Source organism: Erythrolamprus reginae, chromosome 3 (assembly GCF_031021105.1).
Source record: "Erythrolamprus reginae isolate rEryReg1 chromosome 3, rEryReg1.hap1, whole genome shotgun sequence".
Taxonomy (NCBI): Eukaryota; Metazoa; Chordata; class Lepidosauria; order Squamata; family Dipsadidae; genus Erythrolamprus; species Erythrolamprus reginae.
Genome location: NC_091952.1, coordinates 253,171,200 through 253,193,581, shown reverse-complemented (window position 1 = coordinate 253,193,581; position 22,382 = coordinate 253,171,200). Strand labels below are relative to the sequence as shown.

Sequence of the window (22,382 nt, the reverse complement as noted above, 5' to 3'; positions counted from 1 at the left end):
TTCTTCTACAGTACTACTGTACTCTATTAAAGAAAGTGGAAGGATATCACATGTAGTTCCAGCTGAGAAACATTATAGAATGACTGTCTAATGCAAAGGGTGGGTTTTTAAAGTCCAAATACTCGTTAAATACATAAAAAACTATATTTCCTCTACTTCACGGAAATTCGTTTTTCACGGCTGGTCTTGGAACGCATCCCCCGTGAAAAATGAGGGATCACTCTATCATCTATCTATCATCTATCTATCTATCTATCTATCTATCTATCTATCTATCTATCTATCTATCTATCATCTTATCTATCTATCTATCTTGTCTGTCTATCTATCTATTATCTTATCTATCTATTATCTTATCTATCTATCTATCTATCTATTATCTTATCTATCTATCTATCTATCTTATCTATCTATCTTATCTATCTTATCTATCTATCTATCTTGTCTATCTGTCTATCTATCTATTGTTGTGATTCCGTCTGAGGCTCCTCAGGGAACGGCTGAACCTCTGCCGGCTCCATGCTCAGAGGGGGAGGATGAGGAACAGGAGGAGGAGGAGGAGGCCCAGGCAGAAGGGGAGGAGGAATATCAGGCCGAGGGAGAGGGAGAACAGCCAGAGTCCCCCGGGGTGGAGTTCTCCCCAGCAAGCAGCCTGGAGTCCTTAGATGAAAATGCTCAAGCCATCATCGATCACAGGCAGAGAAGAGCAGAACAACGAAGGGGACAATTAGCCAGGTACTTCCAGTCCTAAATAGGTAACAGCTGCGTTTGGGTGTGGTTCTCCCCAGAAAGGCTGAAAAGGCAGACCCACCCTTCCTGTATTGTGGAGTATTATCTTTGGGAGTCCTGGGACCTGGCTGTGATCTTTGGCGTCTCTGATTCTGACTTGTGGCCTTGAAGGCTGAAACCTTGGGGGGAAAGGCGTGGGGGCTTATTCTCTACAGTGGTGTGTGTGCCAGCAAGAAGGCTGCTGTATTGTCTGGCCGTCAGGACTTTGCTGTGAAGCCTCATAGCCTGCCTGTTGGGAAGAACAGGTTTTTCTCTGTGTTTATTTTTCAAAGTGCTTTTGCTTTTACCAGCGTGTCTGGCTGCTTTTTCCAGTTGGTGTTGAAGTCTGGGGGCACCCAGACAGAACATCTATCTATCTATCTAATCTATCTATCTATCTATCTATCTATCTATCTATCTATCTATCTATCTATCTATCTATCTATCATCTATCTATCTATCTATCTATCTATCTATCTATCTATCTATCTATTTACCTACCTATCTATCTTATCTGTCTCATCTATCTACCTACTTACTTATTTGACTTCTATGCCACCCTTTTCAACTTACGTATTCTTTCTGCTATTAATTATTATAAAATATATGCTTAAAATTTGTATATTTCGGGTGCGTGTGGACCTATTTCTTGAGGGCTCCTCATTTAGAACACTATCTATCCTTTTTGCAGGTCCTTCAGCTATGATAGTTTGGCATGTAATGCTATGTTTGTTTGGCATTTCATGTGGATATCAGTGTTCCCTCTATTTTTTGGGGTGGGTGGGCGGAAAAGTATAGTGTCTGAGCGGCAGTCCCTTCGGGACTGGGCGGCACAGAAATAATAAATAAATAAATAAATAAACAAACAAACAAATAAAAAACCCACCCTGTTTTGCCTCAGAGAATTTCAAAATAAAATACTGTACTGTGTGTCTATAAGAGTGAGCTCATAATAGGGCAACTCTATCAATATCAAAATGCCACTTTAATAGTTGAGCTAGTTTCAAACTAGATTTTGATTTTCTTTCTCTCTTCCTTCCTCCCATTCTTTTTCTTTCTCTTTTCCTTCCTCTCTTTTTTCTATCTGTTTCTCTCTCTTCCTCTCTTCCTCTCTCTCTCCTTCCCTCTCACTCTTTCCCTCTCGGCTTCTGGGCAGGTTTGGAAAACTCTGAGTTGATGATGATTTTTAAGTGAGCGATTGCTCACTGCTCAGCTTAGAGGGAACTATGGTGGATATGTAAGCATCTTTAAAATAAAAAAAAGTTCATTGCAACGTTTTTCAAATGACGTAGTTTTTATTAGAATTCCAGCCTTCACAATGCTGTATGTGACGGCATTCAAAATCTTAACACAATTCTTTTAATATTTTTTCAGTATGGTTCAGCCACCGATCTACAAGCTAGGAAGAACAAACGTTTAGTGCAAAATGTAGTGTTTTAAGCAAATATGGGGAACTAAATGGGTTGAGGGAAAGTAACTGCCTTAGGCTTCCAAAATGGTGGAGGGAGCATATTCAGAAGGAAAAAAATTGAGTGGGGGGAGAAAACAGAAAGACGTTGGGAGAGGAAGACGAGACTCATTTTGCAAACGAAAGACCCCTTCTTGCTGCAAACAAACCTTTCCCACGTTAATAGGAAAACGGTGGACAAATGAAAAAATATATAGTGATACCTCGTCTTACAAACCCATCATACAAACTTTTCAAGATACAAACCCGGGGTTTAAGATTTTTTTGCCTCTTCTTCGAAACTATTTTCACCTTACAAACCCAAGCCGCCGCCACTGGGATGCCCCGGCTCCGGACTTCTGTTGCCAGCAAAGCGCCCGTTTTTGCACTGCTGGAATTCCCGAGGCTCCCTTCCATGGGAAACACCACGTCCGGACCTCCGTGTTTTTGCGATGCTGCAGGGGAATCCCAGCAGCGCAAAAACAGGTGCTTCGCTGGCAATGGAAGACCGGAGGTGGGGTTTCCCAGCGAGGGGAGCCTCAGCAAAATTGCAGCATCATAAAAACACGGAAATCCGGAGGTGGGGTTTCAAGGACTTCCGTGTTTTTGCAATGCTGCAATTTTGCTGAGGCTCCCCTCGCTGGGAAACCCTACCTCTGGACCTCCCTTGCCAGCGAAGTGCCCGTTTTTGCACTGCTGGGATTTCCCTGCTGGGCTTCCCCTGCAGCATCACAAAAACACGGAAGTCCGGAGGTGGGGTTTCCCATGGAGGGGAGCCTCAGGGAAATCCCAGCAGCGCAACAATGGGCGCTTCGGCTGGCAAAAGGGGTGAGTTTTGGGCTTGCACGCATTAATTGCTTTTCCATTGATTCCTATGGGAAACATTGTTTCATCTTACAAACATTTCACCTTACAAACCTCGTCCCGGAACCAATTAAGTTCGTAAGACAAGGTATCACTGTAATTGTTTCTCTAAGAAACGGAGAGTTTAACCCGTTCAACATTTGCAATAGGAGCTTTCTTGGGCAGGTGGGAAGCTCAGACCTTAAATTCTTTTACCAAGCATCTCTCACTTAGACCAAAAGATCCTGATGAATACAAATCACTGGGACCTGATGGATTACTTCTCACAGTCCTAAAGGAGTTGGCAGGACCACATGCGCTGAAATGACTAGACTTATTTATGAACTACAAAATCGACAAGTGAGTTTTTTACCGCATGGGGAAAATTCTATAAGTGGCTAAAAAAATTTTTTTTAAAACCCAGAAATAAATAGTAATTGTAAATATTAACACCAATGGAAATTATTATTGTGATAGATTAAGAATTAAGAATGTGATAGATGGGACATACACGCCTAGAAACTTTCTTTTTTTGATGTTACGGAAATGTAAAATGTAAAGACATTTGTGTACTTTGAAACTGTCTTTTTTGTTTTTGTATTGCTTTTAAAATTTAATAAAAACTATTATTAAAAAAAATAAAGAACCAACTGCATCACATTTTTCAAAAATCCTGGAGTATCGGGGAACTACTGGAAAAGAGCTGATCCAATCTTCAAAAAAGGAAGGGGGAAAAAATAGATCCAGGAAACTACAGACCAATCGGCCTAACATTGATACCCAGGAAGATATTGGAAAAGATAATATTTTTTTTTAAAAAAATAGATCTGCCCACATCTAGAAATATAGAAGATTTACAGTAATATATATTATTTAATAAAATACCAGTGTAGCACAATATATTTTACAAACATGTATACTTTTCACAACCGTGTACACTTTTTGCAAACTTCAAACTTGACAGCTTTAAGACTAGTGGACTTCAATTCCCAGAATTCCTCCTCCAGCCAGGCTAGCTCATAGAAACATAGAAGATTGACAGCAGAAAAAGACCTCATGGTCCATCTAGTCTGCCCTTATACTATTTCCTGTATTTTATCTTAGGATGGACATATGTTTATCCCAGGCATTTTTAAATTCAGTTACTGTGGATTTACCAACCACTGCTGGAAGTTTGTTCCAAGGATCTACTACTCTTTCAGTGAAATAATATTTTCTCACGTTGCTTTTGATCTTTCCCCCAACTAACTTCAGATTGTGCCCCCTTGTTCTTGTGTTCACTTTCCTATTAAAAACACTTCCTCCTGAACCTTATTTAACCCTTTAACATATTTAAATGTTTCGATCATGTCCCCCCTTTTCCTTCTGTCCTCCAGACTGTACAGATTGAGTTCATTAAGTCTTTCCTGATAGGAACTAATAGGCTTTGTTTTTGAGTTCAAGTTTGGCTGATGGTGTAATGAAAACGCTTTGAACAATTCCTAATACGTCTCTTTGAAGGAGGTAGATCTTTATTACGTAGAATAGGTTGGTCCTGTTCTGTCCCAGCGCTGACACCCTCCTCTCCCCCCGGGAAACCAGATGCACACTGCCAGATTAACTAATAAAAGTTTTATTATTTACAAAAGTCTTGTGCAGTTTGAGTCCTTTCGAAAAGAAGGTAAAATCTAGCAGAGGCTTCACCACACTGATTATAAAGTCTTATCAGCTGGTCAGAGTCCCAGAAAGAGATAAACACAACAGTAATTACCAAGCTGAAGTAAGATTCATTAGCATAGACGTACAGAAACTGGCTGAAAGCCCAGAGCTCATTCAGGAAGCAAGAATGTGGTTCTTTAATTCACAAGCCGAAACACAAGAATTGAAACTAGAGTTCTAGGACAAACTGCATTGTTCGCTGCGCTGAAGTGATGCATGACTCCATTTTAAATAGCCTGAAGGCATGGCCCAGTAGCCAGAAGTGCTACTTACGAGTAAACCTCCTCCTGAGTAACCACTCTTGCCTTCTAGAGGCCCTGCGAACCCTAGCATCAAGAAGAGGTTCCTCCTCCTCTCCTGAGTCACTCATCTCAGGAGGTTCAGAAGGCCCTGGTTGCTCTTCGGCCTTTAGCACCATGTCCTCTTCGCTGTCAGTCTTGGTTGCCAGAAACACAGGATGCCTGTATCTCATCTCCACTGTCTCTGAGTCCTCTAATTCCATGACTAATTGTGTAGGACACGAACGGACCACAACAGGTCCAGGCTATTAACAAAGGTGTGGGAGATGAATGAGGTAGGCCATTCCTTGATAGTACATTGACAAAGGTGGTGGCTACTGAGTGTTTTTTCTGCCTGAAAGCATGTTTCCGGGGATATTCTATATAATATTCTGCCCTTTTAGTATTTCCGAGGATATTTCATTTTTTTAGGAAAGAGGTGGATGCTAACTTCCTACAGACGGACTCCTCCAGAGGTAATTACCACCCGTACTCAAAGTTCTATCATCTAGCCCAGTGTTTTTCAACCAGTGTGCCGTGGCACACTAGTGTGCCGTGAGACATGGTCAGGTATGCCGTGAAGCTCAGAGAGAGAAAGAAAACAAGAGAGAGAGAGAGAAAGCAAGAGAGAGAGAGAAAGAAAATGAGAGAGAGAAAGAAAGAGAGAGAGAGAAAGAGAGAGAGAGAGAAAGAGAAAGAAAGCAAGAGAGAAAAAGAAAACAAGAGAGAGAAAGAAAGAGAGAAAGCAAGAGAGAGAAAGAAAGAAAGCAAGAGAGAGAAAAAGAGAACAAGAGAGAGAAAGAAAGAAAGGGAGAGCAAGAGAGAGAGAGCAAGAGAGAGGAAAAAAGAAAGAGAGAGAACGAGAGGGAGGGAAGGTGGGAGAGAGAAAGACATAGAGGGAGGGAGGGAGGGAGAAAGAGAGCAAAAAAGAGGAAGGAAGGAAGAGAGAAAGAGGGATGGAGAGAGAGAGAAAAAAAGAAGGGAGAGAAAGGAGGGAGAGAGAAATAGAGCGAAAGAGAGGAAGAGAGAAAAAAAATTTTGTCCAAACTTTTTTTAGCCGCCCCGCCCCCCTCAATGTGCCCCAGGGTTTTGTAAATGTAAAAAATGTGCCGTGGCACAAAAAAGGTTGAGAATCACTGATCTAGCCCACCCCCATCAGTCTTGTGATCACATTTTCACACTTGGCAACTGGCCCACATTTGTGGCTGTTTGTTTGTTTGTTTGTTTGTTTGTTTGTTTGTTTGTTTCAGTCATTCATTCATTCATTCATTCATTCATTCAATTTTTATGTCGCCCTTCTCCTTAGACTCAGGGCGGCTTACAACACGTTAGCAATAGCACTTTTTAACAGAGCCAGCATATTGCCCCCACAATCCGGGTCCTCATTTTACCCACATCGGAAGGACAGAAGGCTGCGTCAACCTTGAAATGGTGATGAGATTTGAACAGCTGCCCTACAGATGTACAGTCAGCTTCAGTGGCCTGCAGTACAACACTCTACCTGCTGTGCCACTCCGGCTCAGCATCCTGGGGTCCAAGGACCCCAATTTACAATGCAATTACTTCCAGGTTCTGGCAAAAAACCCCACTCATTGCGAACAATTGGTTCACATTATAACTGCCATGTTTGCTTAAAAACCGCTACAAAAAACCTCCGAAGTCATAAGATCAGTTTGGTTGTAAGATGACTTGCTTAACGACTGGCGTGACTTATGACTGTAGTCCCAGGTTCAATTACCATTGTAAATGGAGGACTTCTTGCATTAATTAATATCTAGGAATTTCCTACTTACTTATGCAATTTGTGGTTGAAATAAGTTAAAAAGAAACGTTAATTCCTCCATTCAAGATTTTCGAATGATATTAAACGAACTGGAAGCCCAAACTCTCTTCCACCTTCCAGATTGCTATCTTCCCTTCTTCCTTTCCACCTCCGCTCAGAACGTAGCGATCCTCGGCGGAGCACAAGGACTTCACCACATCTGTGTGTCCAACCAACTCTTTTTCCACCAGTTTTCTTTCCGTATCCAGGACGTAGACTTTCCCTTTGACCTTCCCCTGGGAGAGTCCTCGGCCACCAACCCACATCTGGGAAAGAAATCAAATGTTTAGAACAGGTATGAGAAGCTTGAAGGGTTTGGGGGAAAGGAGAATTGGAAGGTGCATTGATTTGTCTATCTAATCTATCATCTATCTATCTATCTATCTATCTATCTATCTATCTATCTATCTAATCTATCTATCTATCTATCTATCTATCTAATCTATCTATCTATCTATCTATCTAATCTATCTATCTATCTATCTATCTAATCTATCTATCTATCTAATCTATCTATCTATCTAATCTATCTATCTATCTAATCTATCTATCTATCTATCTATCTATCTATCTAATCTATCTATCTAATCTATCTATCTAATCTATCTATCTATCTAATCTATCTATCTATCTATCTATCTATCTAATCTATCTATCTATCTATCTATCTATCATCTAATCTAATCTAATCTATCTATCTATCTAACTATCTATCTAACCTATATCTAATCTATCTATCTATCTATCTATCTATCTATCTATCTATCTATTAATCTAATCTAATCTATCTATCTATCTATCTATCTATTAATCTAATCTATCTATCTATCTATCTATCTATCTATCTATCTATCTTTCTAATCTAATCTAATCTAATCTAATCTATCTATCTATTTATTAGATTTATATGCCGCCCCTCTCCGTAGACTCGGGGCGGCTAACAACAGTAAAAAGACAATATGTACAAATCTAATATTAAAAATAATGTAAAAAAACCCCAATTTAAGAAACCAATCATACATATAGACACACCATGCATAAATTTTATAAGCCTAGGGGAAAGGGAATATCTCAATTCCCCCATGCCTGACGACAGAGGTGGGTTTTAAGGAGCTTACGAAAGGCAAGGAGGGTGGGGGCAACTCTGATATCTGGGGGGAGTTGGTTCCAGAGGGTCGGGGCCGCCACAGAGAAGGCTCTTCTCCTGGGTCCCGCCCGACGACATTGTTTAGTCGACGGGACCTGGAGAAGGCCAACTCTGCGGGACCTAGCTGGTCGCTGGGATTCGTGCGGCAGAAGGCGGTCCCGGAGATATTCTGGTCCGATGCCATGAAGGGCTTTATAGGTCATAACCAACACTTTGTATTGTGACCGGAAACTGATCGGCAACCAGTGCAGATTGTGGAGTGTTGGTGTGATATGGGCATACTTAGGAAAGCCCATGATTGCTCTCGCAGCTGCATTCTGCACGTTCTGAAGTTTCCGAACACTTTTCAAAGGTAGCCCCATGTAGAGAGCGTTACAGTAGTCGAGCCTTGAGGTGATGAGGGCATGCTTTTGGTAATTTTCTTAAAACTAAACAGCTAAACCTTAGACTTATATACCGCTTCCTAGCGCTTTACAGCTCTCTCTAAACGGTTTAAAGAGAGCCAGCATATTGCCCCCAACAATCTGGGCCCTCATTTTATCCACCTCAGGATGGAAGGCTGAGTCGACCTTCCTCTGTGTGAGATTTGAACTGCTAAATTGCAGGCAGCCGGCAGGAAGCAGAAATAGCCTGCAGTACTGCATTCTAACCACCGCGCCACTGCAGCTCTTCCTTTTGCGACATTCACAAGTAGGAAAAGATGGAGTTTCTCCAAGGCATTGGGACATGAGTCTACTTAGTCATTCCAGGTCACCTTTTCCGCTTGGAACATACAGAATCCAGAGTTGAAAGGGACCTTGGAGGTCTTCTAGTCCAACCCCTTTGCTCAGGCAGGAAACCCTGTACCAGGGGTAGGCAAAGATGGCTTTTCTATAACTTGTGGACTTCAACTCCCAGAATTCCTGAGCCAATCATGCTAGAAACATAGAAGAGTGAGGGTAGAAAAAGACCTCATGGTCCATCTAGTCTGCCCTTATACTACTTCCTGTATTTTATCTTACAATGGATATATGTTTACCCCAGGCATGTTTAAATTCGGTTACTGTGGATTTACCAACCACGTCTGCTGGAAGTTTGTTCCAAGGATCTACTACTCTTTCAGTGAAATAATATTTTCTCATGTTGCCTTTGATCTTTCCCCCAACTAACTTCAGATTGTGTCCCCTTGTTCTTGTGTTCACTTTCCTATTAAAAACACTTCCCTCCTGGACCTTATTTAACCCTTTAACATATTTAAATGTTTCGATCATGTCCCCCCTTTTCCTTCTGTCCTCCAGACTATACAGACTGAGTTCATGAAGTCTTTCCTGATATGTTAGCTCAGGAATTCTGGGAGTTGAAGTCCACTTTGCCCACCCTATCCTATACCATTTCAGATAAATGGTTGTCCAATCTCTTCTTCAAAAGTTCCAGTGTTGGAGAAGTCACAATTTCTAGAGGCAAGTTGTTCCACTGGTTAATTGTTCTAACTGTCAGGAAATTTCTCCTTAGTTCTAAGTTGCTTCTCTCCTTGTTTAGTTTCCACCCATTGCTTCTTGTTCTACCCCCAGGTGCTTTGGAGAATAGGTTGACTCCTTCTTTGTGGCAACCCCTGAGATACTGGAAGATTGCTATCATGTCTTCCTTCTTTTTATTAAACTATACCTAGTTCTTGCAGCTGTTCTTCATATGTTTTAGCTGCCAGTCACCTAATCATCTTTGTAGCTCTTCTCTGCACTTTTTCTAGAGTCTCAACATCCTTTTTACATCGTGGTGAGCAAAACTGAATGCAGGATTCCAAGTGTGGCCTTACCAAGGCCTTATACAGTGGTATTAATACTTCGCGTAATTCCGATTCTATCCCTCTGTTATGGTTTTAACATCCATGCATGCAAAGCAGATGTTTTTATTTATTATCCATTCATCCAAGAATTTTCCATGGTTATTATTAAATTTATGGCAGCACCATCAGCATCAAAGGAACTTTTTTTTAGCAACAGCATAATGGTAAAAAAAAAGAAGCCACATCTGTCTTTCACCAGGTATAGGTACAAGTGTTTAAAAACACACTACAAGTGGTATACATCTCCCTTAGTTGAACTCTGAGATTACTAATAGTATTTTTGAAACCTGGTAAGTTTAGGATGTGTGGATTTCAAGTCCCGGAATTCCCCAGCCAGCATCCTGGAGAAGTCCCCATATCTTAAAGTGACCAAATTTAAAAAATACTGAACTAGACAATTAGAGCTATACTATTGTGCCATTCCCTCATATTAGATGTACAGTGGAACCCCGACATAAGAGCTGCTCTACTTAAGAGCAACTCGAGATAAGAGCTGGGAGGGGAGAGATATTTTTGTTCTACTTACAAGCCCAAATTCGAGATACAAGCGCCAAGGAGCTGTCTCCTGAAGCCAAACGCTAACTTCCGCGTTCGGCTTCAGGAGACAGCTGCGAAGCGGCGCGTGTGTTTTAAAAGGTTGCAGCCGGCCTGGGGGGCTCGGGGGGGTGCTTGCAGCTTTCTTTCTTGCTCTTTTTCTTTCTCTCTTTTACCTTCCCTTCCTCTATTTCTTCTTTTCTTTCTCCTTCCCACCTTCTTCCCTCCCTCCCTCCCTTCACTCATTCCTCTCTTACTCTCCCCTTTCATAAGTTTCCTTGCTTCCTTCCTCTGTTCCTGTCCCTTCCCCCTTTCTTTCTTTCTTTCTTTCTTTCTTTCTTTTTTTCTTTCTTTTTTTCTTTCTTTCTTTCTCTTTTTCTTTCTCTCTTTTACCTTCCCTTCCTCTATTTCTTCTTTTCTTTCTCCTTCCCACCTTCTTCCCTCCCTCCCTCCCTTCACTCATTCCTCTCTTACTCTCCCCTTTCATAAGTTTCCTTGCTTCCTTCCTCTGTTCCTGTCCCTTCCCTCTTTCCTTCCTTCCTTCCCACCCTCTGTCCATTCATTCACCCATTCCTCTCTTGATCGCTTAAAGCCGGTCCCTGGTGCAAAAAGGGTTGGGGACCTCTGTCCTACAGGATTGGGTGGCAGAGAAGTTGAACATATGTAAATTTAAAAGTTTAAGAAAGTTTACAAGTTAAGTGAAAGAAACTTCATTATTCATTTATATGTACATGTACATTTCTTCATTAAAAACATGTCTTTCTGCATAATTTAGACTAACTTTGTGAGTTTTTTGAGGGCTGGAACCAATTAAAATTATTTACATTAATTCCTATGGGGAAAAGTCGTTCGAGATAAGAGCTGCTCGACTTAAGAGCACAGGTCCGGAACGAATTAAACTCGTATCTCGAGGTACCACTGTACTTTGAAAAGGAGAAAATATTTCAGTATACTGTATTTCCCAGATTTTACACCTGCTGTATAATAGAAGTACAATGGTCATTCACTGCCCCCTAGTGGTTAAGCCATATAAAAAGTCACAGTTATATAGAACAGGGGTCTCTCCAACCTTGGCAACTTTAAGACCTGGGGACTTCAACTCCCAGAATTCCTGAGTCAGGAATTCTTGGGAGTCGAAGTCCGCAAGTCTTAAAGTTGCCAAGGTTGGAGACCACTGACAAAGAGCATGAGAGAAATCTGGCTCCATAATAGTTTATTTATTACGTACATTAAATGTCCACCTTGGTTGTTACTTTCTTCCCAATACAGTGATCCACCGGGTATCGCGATCCCGATCATTGCGAACGGCTATATGGCGATTTTTCAACCCGGAAGTCAAAACACCATCTGCACATGCGCACCCTTTTTTTCTATGGCCACGCATGCGTAGATGGCGCCGGGCAGATCAGCTGCTGGGCGGCTTCCCTGGGTCTTCCCCCTCTTGCTGGCGGGAGGGCGAGCGGCGGGCATCAGCGAGGAGTTTCCCCACCGCCCACGCAAACTCCTCGCTGCCGCTCGCCCGCCCTTTGCCCGCCCACGCCGTTCACCTCGCGCCGCTTCCCAGCTGAGTCCTGAAGCCAATTCGCTTCAGGACTCAGCTGGGAAGCGGCGCGAGCGAGCGGCGCGAGCGAACGGCTTGTCCGCCGCCTGCCCGCACGCCCACCGCGCGCCCGCCCTTCGCCCGCCCACGCCGTTCGCTCGCGCCGCTTCCCAGCTGAGTCCTGAAGCCAATTCGCTTCAGGACTCAGCTGGGAAGCGGCGCGAGCGAACGGCGTGGGCGGGCAAAGGGCGGGCGAGTGGCGGGCGCGCGGGCAGGCAGGCGGCGGACAAGCAGCGGGCGGACAAGACAAGTGGCGGGCGCGGCAGCAGCGAGGAGTTTGCGTGGGCGGCGGGGAAACCCCAATCTTCAGCTCCTCGCTGCTGCGGCGGAAGTAAAAACACCATCTGCGCATGCGCAGATGGTGTTTTTACTTCCGCACCGCTACTTCGCGAAAAACCGATCATTGCGAGGGGTCCTGGAACGGAACCCTCGCAATAATCGGGGGACCACTGTACTTCCTTCCACATTTGAGGCAGGGGTTTCAACCGTTCTAAGTGCAGTAACAATTCTTTTCCTTTATTAATTAATAAATAAAATAGTTTATTAATTAATAAATAAAATAGTTTAATTAAAAAATAAAATAGTTTATTAATTGCTTAATAAAATAGTTTATTAATTAATTAATAAAATAGATTATTAATAAATAAAATATGTTGTAATTGGTCTAAGAAAGCAGATCCTTATCTACCCTCTCCTTTTTAACTCTTAAGTAATTTTTAGAGCTTTTTTAAAAATCCATCCTTTATTATTTTTATATACTCAAGGCAGGAAATATATCTAATACTCCTTCCTCCTCCTGTTTTCCCCACAACAACCACCCCTGTGAGGTGTGTTGGGCGACAGAGACCGTGACTGGCCCAAAATCACCCAGCTGCAGAGGTTGAATTCTGCCAGTTCAGACCAGTTTGGGCGAACTGGTAGTGGCGGCCCTGCGTGTGGGCCTGGCGCTACGCTAAGCTTATTTTGATGCCGCGTGTATGTGTGCAAGGAGCCCACGTAAGCACAGCACATGCCCTCGCATTTGTGAACCGGGAGAGAAGCTAAGTGAATATCACCTCTGCCCAGCTGGCTTTCATGGTTAAGGCTGGACTAGAATTCACCATCTCTTGATGATCGTCCCAAAGTCAGCCATCCAACTTTCATGCCTAAAGCGGAACTAGAACTCACCCTCTTCTAATGATTGGCCCAGTCACCCAAATGGCTTTCGTGGCTAAGGCAGGAGTAGAACTCCCAGTCTCCTGGTGATTGGCCTGAAGTCACCCAATTGGCTTTCATGCTTAAGGCAAAACTAGAACTCGGCATCTCCTAATGATTGGCCCAAAGTGACCCAACTAGCTTTCGTGCTTAAGGCAGGACTAGAACTCCCACTCTCCTGTTGATTGGTCCAAAGTCATCTAACTGGCTTTTGTGCCTAAGGCAGAGCTAGAACTCACCATCTCCTAATGATTGGCCCAAAATAAGCCATCCAGCTTTCATGCCTAAGGCAGGACTAGAACTCACCGTCTCCTAGTGACAGGCCCGAAGACACCCAACTGATTCTATGCCTAAGGCAGGACTAGAACTCACTGTCTCCTGGTTTCTAGCCTGGTGTCTTAACACCTGGACTAAACTGGCTCTCGTTTTAAGTCAATAGTTGGACTTGGGAGTTAGGCAAATTCCACGACACCCCTCCACTGGCCATAATCCCTACAAGGAAAGAGGCGGAGGAATTCCTCCTAGGTGCTGGGCATACCTGGTTTTTCACTTTGATCATGCAGGTGATCTCCGAACAGTCCGGCAGGGCCATCTTCTGTAAGGGGGCCGAGATGTCCTCCATGCTCCGGATCAAGAGCTCGCAGCTGCCGGCCCACGAAGCCCAGACCTCCCCCCTCTGAGGCCAAAAGGAAAGAGAAGCAGGCGACAGTCAGACAACGGTGTAGAATATCCCGGAGGGTGGCCTTTGCTTGGAGCTGCCGCAGCCCATGTGCAATTTTAGACTCTATAAATCTACAAAATTTATGTAAATGTACAATTGTAGAATTTATTTATTTATTGGATTTGTAAACCACTCCTCTCTGTGGACTCAATTCTTTTATAGTAATTTAGATTTCTTTACATATTGTTGCATTTATAATGTTGTACATCGCCTCGAGAAGGGCGGCATAGAAATCTAATTAATAAATAAGTAATAAATTAATAAAATAAGTTGGAACACTGCTATCGTGTCTCCCCCTGATCCTTCTCTTCGCCAGACTGGCCATGTCCAGATCCTACAACAGCTCTTCGTATGTTTTAGTCTCCAGTCCCCTCATCTGCACTTCTATTCTACTAGTTTTTCTCATCATTCCTTTCACCCATTTCCTCCCATGTTGACTGTATGACTGTAACTTGTTGCTTATATCCTAAGATTTTTATTAATATTGCTTCTTCATTGCTTATTTGACCCCTATGACAATCATTAAGTGTCGTACCACATGATTCTTGACAAATGTATATTTTATTTTATGTACGCTGAGAGCATATGCACCAAGACAAATTCCTTGTGTGTCCAATCACACTTGGCCAATAAAAATTCTATTCTATTCTATTCATCTTGGTTGCTCTCCTCTGCACTTTCTCTAGAGGTTCAATGTCTTTTTTATAGTGTAGTAACACCAAAACTGGACGCAATACTCCAGGTGTGGTCTAACTAGGGCTTTATAGAGTGGTATTACTATCTCCCAAATCTAGATTATATGCCTCTGTTAATGCAATTTAGGATTGTATTGGCCTTTTTGGCTGCTGCTGCACACTGTAGGGTTTCGTAATTGGGTTTTTTATTGTTTTAATATTCAATATTTGACTTCTTTTTATTATTGTAATGTATTTTTATTGCTGTAAGCCGCCCTGAGATCCATTGGGATTGGAGGGCATAGAAGTTGAATGAATGAATGAACAAAAAAATAAAATAAAATAAAATAAAATAATGAAATGAAATAAAACAAATAAAACAAATAAAATAAATAAAATAAATAAAATAAATAAAATTAAAAAAATTAAAATAAATAAATAAAATAAAATAAATAAATAAAAAAAAATTAAAAAAATAAAAAAAAATAAAAAAAATAAAAAAAATAAAATAAAAAAATTTAAAAAAATAAAAAAAATAAGTAAAATAAGTAAAATAAGTAAAATAAGTAAAATAAATAAAATAAATAAAATAAATAAAATAAATAAAATAAATAAAATAAATAAAATAAATAAAATAAATAAAATAAATAAAATAAATAAAATAAATAAAATAAACAAAATAAACAAACATTGTCAATTGTATGACATTGACATTTGCCAATGTGCAGCGGCAGCCAAAAGAGGTGGGCGGGCCGAGCAGGCAGGCGTGGGTGGGGCCAACCAGGGGTGATTTTTATTGGCTCTGCAAACCGATTCAAATCGTCCCTCCCGCCTCTCCCGAGCCGGGCCGAGGCACTTGAATTTCACCCCTGGTACAATGCTAGGCATAGTTTACCTCAGGAAACAACTGGAAACAGAGTAACGGCGTCAAGGGTTCGGTGGGCACGTTTTCCAGCTTCACCATGTGGCGGACCATCCCGTTTGTGCTGACCGCAACTAAGTAGTCTTGTATACCTTAAAACGAAGAGACACAACAGCAGAGTTTAGGACCGGAAACGACACCATCAAATGAGATCGCGGCGCGAGAGAAAGGCAGAAACATGAGGGCTCTAAACAATAATTACGGAATTAATCCCATCCGTTAAAGGCGGCCTTCGTGTTACAACAGTTCATTTAGTGACTCTTTCAAAGTCATAGAAAAGAAAATGGAATTGTGGTTGTTTTTCACCCTTATGACCGTTACAGCCTCTTCTCTGATCAAGATAAACCTCTCTCTCTCTCTAGAGCAGTGTTTCCCAACCTTGGCAACTTGAAGATATTTGGACTTCAACTCCCAGAATTCCCCAGCCAGCATTCACTGGCTGGGGAATTCTGGGAGTTGAAGTCCAAATATCTTCAAGTTGCCAAGGTTGGGAAACACTGCTCTAGAGAAAAGAAGGATTAGGGGGGACATGATAGATATTTTGAGGAGCAGCCAGAAAGATGAGGGAGTCAACCTATTCTCCAAAGCACCTGAGGGTAGAACAAGAAACAATGGCTGGAAGCTATTCAAGAAGAGAAGCAACTTCCAAAAAGAACTTCCAAAAAGTGAGGACAATTAACCAGTGGAACAGCTTGCTACCAGAAGTTGTGGGTTCTTCAACTCTGGAGGCTTTTAAGAAGAGACAGGACAGCCAATTTATCTGAAATGGAATATAGCAATGGTGGCGAACCATTTTTCCTTAGGTGCTGAAAGTGTGTGCACTCTTTCCACAGCCATAATGCCCCCACACATGGCCCGCCCCCCTATGCTACCCTGCCCCCCACACATATATGCAAATGATCCACCCTGCCCCATGAAGGCCCTCTGGAAGCTGGAAACAGCCCATTTTCCAACTTCCAGTGGGCCTGGTAGGCCTGGTTTTTGCCCTCCCCAGAGGCTTTCTTACACCGACCCCCCCAGAGGCTAAAACACGCTCCCAGAGCCTCCGAGCGAGTCGAAAAATCAGCTGGCTGGCGCACCCATGCACACTGGAGCTGAGCTAGAGCAACCAGCTCACGTGCTGGCAGATATGGCTCTGCGGGCCACTTGTGGCAAATATGCCATTGGTTCGCCCTCAAGCGCATATAAAGGTCTCCTGCTTGAGAAAAGGGTTGGACTAGAAGACCTCCAAGGACCCTTCCAGTTCCACTTCTGATTGATCAACGTTAGTGCTATGTACAAGACAGTTGGGTTTGCAATATATAAACAAGCTCACAATGAATGCTTGTATGTATTGAAATACTATAGCTTTAAGAGGCAATGTTGCAAATTGCCACAAGAGGGAGCCAGAAAGCATCTCTCTGCTCTCTCTGCTCTTTCTGTTCTTTCTGCTGATTCACTGTGACTGATGTAGTAAGCTGTGTGTGTTTGATGGTAGTTTAATGTATTGTTAAGCTGTAATAGATGTCTGATATGTAAGACAAATACAGGCTTGTAATATTATTATTGTATTGAGAGATATTGACTGTTTAACTTGACTGTGCTGTATTTATCTTAGGATAGATCTATGTTTATCCCAGGCATGTTTAAATTCAGTTACTGTGGATTTACCAACCACGTCTGCTGGAAGTTTGTTCCAAGGATCTACTACTCTTTCAGTAAAATAATACTTTCTCACGTTGCTTTTGATCTTTCCCCCAACTAAAGTAAAGTGCTGTTTCTAAAGTAAACACTATTTTATACACTTTAATGTATCTGTCTTGTAGGACTGAAAAATTACTCATATATCCTGGATATCGGCTGGAATCCCACGTTTTCCTCTGTGTGTGTCCTTGATAAGTCAAGAGTTGTTCTGCACACTCCTGGAAGATTAACCGATAACTGCTGCCCTCTTGATTTTGTAGAGTTGGTCAGGATACCCCAGGAATGATACAGATAGACGGAAAGGGCTGACGGAAAGTGGGAGGTACAGTAATACCTCGTCTTACGAACCTAATTGGTTCCCGGGGGAGGTTCGTAAGATGAAAAGTTCGTAAGACGAAACATTGTTTCCCATAGGAAACAATGTAAAATTAATTAATCCGTGCAATGGGAAAAAAAACTGCAAAAAAACCCCCGCCGCCCGGCTGTCACCTTTTGAAACAGCCAGGTGGCGGGGCTTCTCAGCGGCCTCCCAAATGCCGAACCCAAAAGTTCGGCAAAAGTTCAGGTTCAGGAGGATGCTGAGAAGCCCCCCGGCTGTTTTAAAAGGTGACACCCAGGCGGTGGGGCTTCTCAGCGTCCTCTCGAACCCGAATTTTTGCCAAACTTCCGGGTTCAGCGTTCGGGAGGCCGCCGAGAAGCCCCGCCGTCCGGCTGTCGTCTTTTGAAACAACCGGGGGGCTTCTCGGCGGCCTCCCGAAATCCGAACCCGGAAGCTCGGGTTTGGCGTTCGGGTTCAGGAGGACGGTGGGAAGCCCCCCGGCTGTTTTAAAAGGTGACAGCCGGGCAGCGGGGCTTCTCAGCAGCCTCCCAAACCCGAACTTTTGCTGAACTTCCGGCGGCGGCGGCAGCGGGTTCGTAAGAAGGAAAAAGTTCATAAGAAGAGGCAAAAATTTTCTGAACCCCGGGTTCGTATCTCGGGTTGTTCGTAAGATGAGGGGTTCGTATCATGAGGTACCACTGTATTTTAGAAGACGATCGGATGTGCAATGCAGGAAACTCACAGCACCAAAGCCGATTCTTGTAGAACTGGATTGAAGTCACCATTTCCAAGGGCAGTTGGAAGCGCCGGTTCACCTTCAGGGAGCTGATGTTCCAGGCAATAACGGTGCCATCCACGCTGCAGGAATACACCTCGCTGCGCAAAGAGATTAAGAAACACACTCTTACAAACCCGTGCAAAATTTTTTTAAAAATCAGCACACGTAAGTTCTTGAGAAACAGGAATTCACAAGACAATGCATGACAGATACACGAGAGTAAACTATTGTTCCCTGCAGCCTTTCAGCTGCCTCTACCGTTCGCTAGACTCGGGCAGGGGTAGGCAAAGTTGGCTCTTCTATGACTTGTGGACTTCAACTCCCAGAATTCCTGAGCCAATCATGCTAGCTCAGGAATTCTGGGAGTTGAAGTCCACATGTCATAGAAGAGCTAACTTTGCCTACACCTGGACTAGGGGAATGGCCAATAAGCCCGTAATCTTACTCCTGAGAAGACCTCCTTTGGAGTAACCATTCCTGTCTCTTGGCAGCTCTGCGTACTTGTGCATCAAGAAGAGAAGCCTCTTCTTCCTCATCGCTGCTATGAGGTGCTGGAGGTTCCAAAAGCCCTGGCCGAGTCCTCTCCAGCCTCCTCACTGTCCGACTTAGGTGCCGACAGGCGCATCACCAAGTTGGTCTCCTCTCTCCAACTGCACGGATTGCTGGCAGGTCACAACACCCTCCCTAACGGCTTAATGGAACCAGCTGATCAATTAAGGACCCCGTGGGCTTGTGCTTATCATAAAATGGTTCTAATGAAGTATCAACTGCCTGAACATAATGCGTACACAAATTATCCTCGACTTACGACTACAATTCAGCCCAACCTTTCTGTTACTGAGCGAGACATTTGTGAAGTCACTTTTGCTCATTTACAACCTTCCTCACCACTGTGGTTAAGTGAATCACTGCAGTTGTTACGTTAATCAGGGGGTTGTTAAGCGAATCTGGCTTCCCCATGGACTTTTGCTGGTCCGAGTCGCAAAATCATGTGACATTGCCACTGTCATAAGTATAAGTCAATTGCCTAGCATCTGAATTTTCATTGTGCGATCAAGGGGGATGTTGCAACAGTGGCAGGTGTGAACAATTTATTTCATTTATTTATTAAATTTATATGCCACCCAACTCCCGAGGGACTCTGGAAGTCATATATCACTTTTTTAGGGCCATTGTAGCTTGGAACGGTCTCTAAACAAACTGTTGTAAGTTAAGGACTAGTTGTACTGAAAAGCAGTATGACCTCAAGATTAAAATTCTTTTAATTTTTTTTTAAAGTGTAAAGTTCTTTGTTTATAGGAAGCCCCCTTCCACTTCAGGACATTTTAAAGGTGGCCAGGAGAATTTTTTGCATTTTTAAAAAGCATTCATTGGAACATCTTGTTCTGTTCCAGCAATGAGCCCCCAAGAAATAAGGTCCGGATTTGACCCAATTTAAGCATGTAATTCTAATAGTTTAGTAGCAGGGAGGTTTAAATGTTTAAACCTACAAAAAGATATTGACAAAATTGAACGGGTCCAAAGATGGGCTACAAGAATGGTGGAAGGTCTTAAGCATAAAACGTATCAGGAAAGACTTAGTGGACTCAATCTGTATAGTCTGGAGGACAGAAGGAAAAGGGGGGACATGATCGAAACATTTAAATATGTCAAAGGGATAAATAAGGTCCAGGAGGGAAGTGTTTTTAATAGGAAAGTGAACACAAGAACAAGGAGACACAATCTGAAGTTAGTTGGGGGAAAGATAAAAAGCAACTGAAAGAATAGTAGATCCTTGGAACAAACTTCCAGCAGACATGGTTGGTAAATCCACAGTAACTGAATTTAAACATGCCTGGGATAAACATATATCCATCCTCAGATAAAATACAGGAAATAGTATAAGGGAAGACTAGATGGACCATGAGGTCTTTTTCTGCCATCAGTCTTCTATGTTTCTATGTTTCTAAAAAGCATCAGCAGAGCAAGAAATATCCATTCAGTGTCAGCTGTTCATTAGAGTCTCAAAACAAAAAGCCAAACTCCCAAATATTTTCTCCCCCATCACAAATCTCTCGTTAACATGACTCACTCTGAACTGGCAGGAAGCCCAGAAACAAAGATTCCACTTTCTCAATTTGTAAATGGTCCAAGAGCACGATCCGAGCAGCCATCTAGCACATTCGAAAGTTGACTTCCATGTTGACTCACCTTTAAATACCTAAAAAGTGTGGCCACGTATTCTATAGATCAATTCACGCAGAGACCTCATCTAGCTGAGCCACTCATGCCTTCTAACATCCCTGCGCACCTTAGCATCAAGAAGAGGCTCCTCCTCTTCTCCTGAGTCACTCATGGGCACCTCTGGAGGCTTTGGTTGGCTTTCAGCCTCTGACCCCACATCCCCTTCGACCTCCTCACTATCAGACTCGGATGTCAAATACACTGGCCTAGGATACCAACACACACCCGTCTCTCAATCCTCTGAATCCGTGATCGGCTACGGGCCACAAGACACCTTATAGCTGAAAATTATACCTTCAGAAAAAGTTATTGCCCTCAAGCTATCTGCACCTGAGACCTAGACTGGTCCTTGGCCAATTCTGGACTTTCCAGATCAGCTCATCAGCTCACTGGTTCCTCCTGAAGTTCAACCTCTGAATTTTTTTAAAATAAGGGCCACCCACCCTTGCTGTGCTCCACCCACCTGGGTAGACGCTCTTTGGTATCCACAACGATGCCCACAATTTCACAGCGATGGTCATTCAGTTGCTTATTGCAAGACATGCTGTGGGTGTTGATCAGGTAGATGACGGAATCTGCAGAGCCGATCCAAACTTGACTTTGTTCTGCCATGACCATACATTTCTGAAGAAAGGGAGGGAGGGAGGGAGAGAGAGTGAAATGTAATTCAAAACTTCTGAAGAACTTGCTATATGTAACTTTTTTCACCTCGTTCAACCACGTTCTGCACGATCTGGAGTTTCTGAACACTTTTCAAAGGAAGCCCCATGTAGAGAGCATCCAAAAAGCCTCTTCAGTTCATCAAGTTCATCAGAACTGAAGAAGCTTCTTGGATGAGAAACGTCTTTGAGGAAAAACACAGAAAGTCCAGTTGCCTTTTGGGAAAACACCTTTGGGACGATATGACATGGATGAATGCGAATCTCCCCAGACTTGGAAAGAGGTCTAAGTATGATTTGAAAAACCCCGTCATTTGGCGGGACCCAGGAGAAGAGCCTTCTCTGAGGCGGCCCCGACCCTCTGGAACCAGCTCCCCCCAGATATCAGTTGCCCCCACCCTCCTTGCCTTTCGCAAGCTCCTTAAAACCCACCTCTGTCGTCAGGCATGGGAGGAATTGAAATTTCCCTTCCCCCTAGGCTTATAGAATTTATACACGGTATGCTTGTATGTATGATTGGTTTCTTAAATTGGGGTTTTTTAGATTATTTTTAATATTAGATTTGTTTACATTGTCTTCTTTATTGTTGTTAGCCGCCCCGAGTGTTCGGAGAGGGGCGGCATACAAATCTAATTAATAAATAAAAATAAATAATTCACGTTGTCAATGTCACCTTACCAGCTTAGAATTCCCCACTTTGAAAGAATGCTGTAGAGACCATGTTGACGCATCGAAGACCACAACTTTCCCTCCGTTCAAAGCGCACCACAATTTTGGATGGGCATCTCCGTGTTTTTCTGTGGGCTCCAGCTGCCCTAAAGATTGGAGAATTTTATGTTATATGCTTAGAATTCATGGGGGGGAAATTATATTCTCTAGATTTATAGTAGCCAAGAAGGCTTTGGGGTCCTTGGTCCATTTTGCTTGAAGGGCAACCAAAAAGGGTTATAGTAACACATTTGATGTTTTACGACAAAGAATGCTACTTAATCTTAGAACCGAACAGAGTTGGAAGGAACCTTGGAGGTCTTCTAGTCCAACCCTATGCTCAATTAGGAGATCCTATAGAAGTCCAGATAAGTGGCTGTCTCTTTTTGCAAAACCTCCTGTGATGGAGCACCCACAACTTCTGGAGGCAAGTTGTTCTCACCATCAAGAAATGTCTCTTTAATTCTATTTTAGATCTCTGCTAAATGTTTAATCTTGCCATTTCCAAAATGACCAGCTGTCTGCAAGGAGTATGAACCCTT

The 22,382-nt window shown here is 42.8% G+C and overlaps 1 protein-coding gene across 1 annotated transcript in view; it reads right to left on the bottom strand.

Annotated features, from left to right (window-relative positions):
• Positions 1-4,551: 4,551 nt before the first annotated feature.
• DENND3 (DENN domain containing 3) overlaps positions 4,552-22,382 on the bottom strand; it is an 83,296-nt gene continuing 65,465 nt past the window's right edge. The window contains exons 18-23 of the mRNA XM_070748354.1: positions 21,811-21,947; positions 20,937-21,097; positions 18,215-18,348; positions 15,444-15,562; positions 13,692-13,829; positions 4,552-7,122 (exon numbers count right to left, since the gene is read on the bottom strand). Coding sequence (XP_070604455.1) covers positions 6,898-7,122; positions 13,692-13,829; positions 15,444-15,562; positions 18,215-18,348; positions 20,937-21,097; positions 21,811-21,947 — 914 coding nt within the window. The 3' untranslated portion in view covers positions 4,552-6,897. The remainder of the gene's footprint in view (positions 7,123-13,691; positions 13,830-15,443; positions 15,563-18,214; positions 18,349-20,936; positions 21,098-21,810; positions 21,948-22,382) is intronic.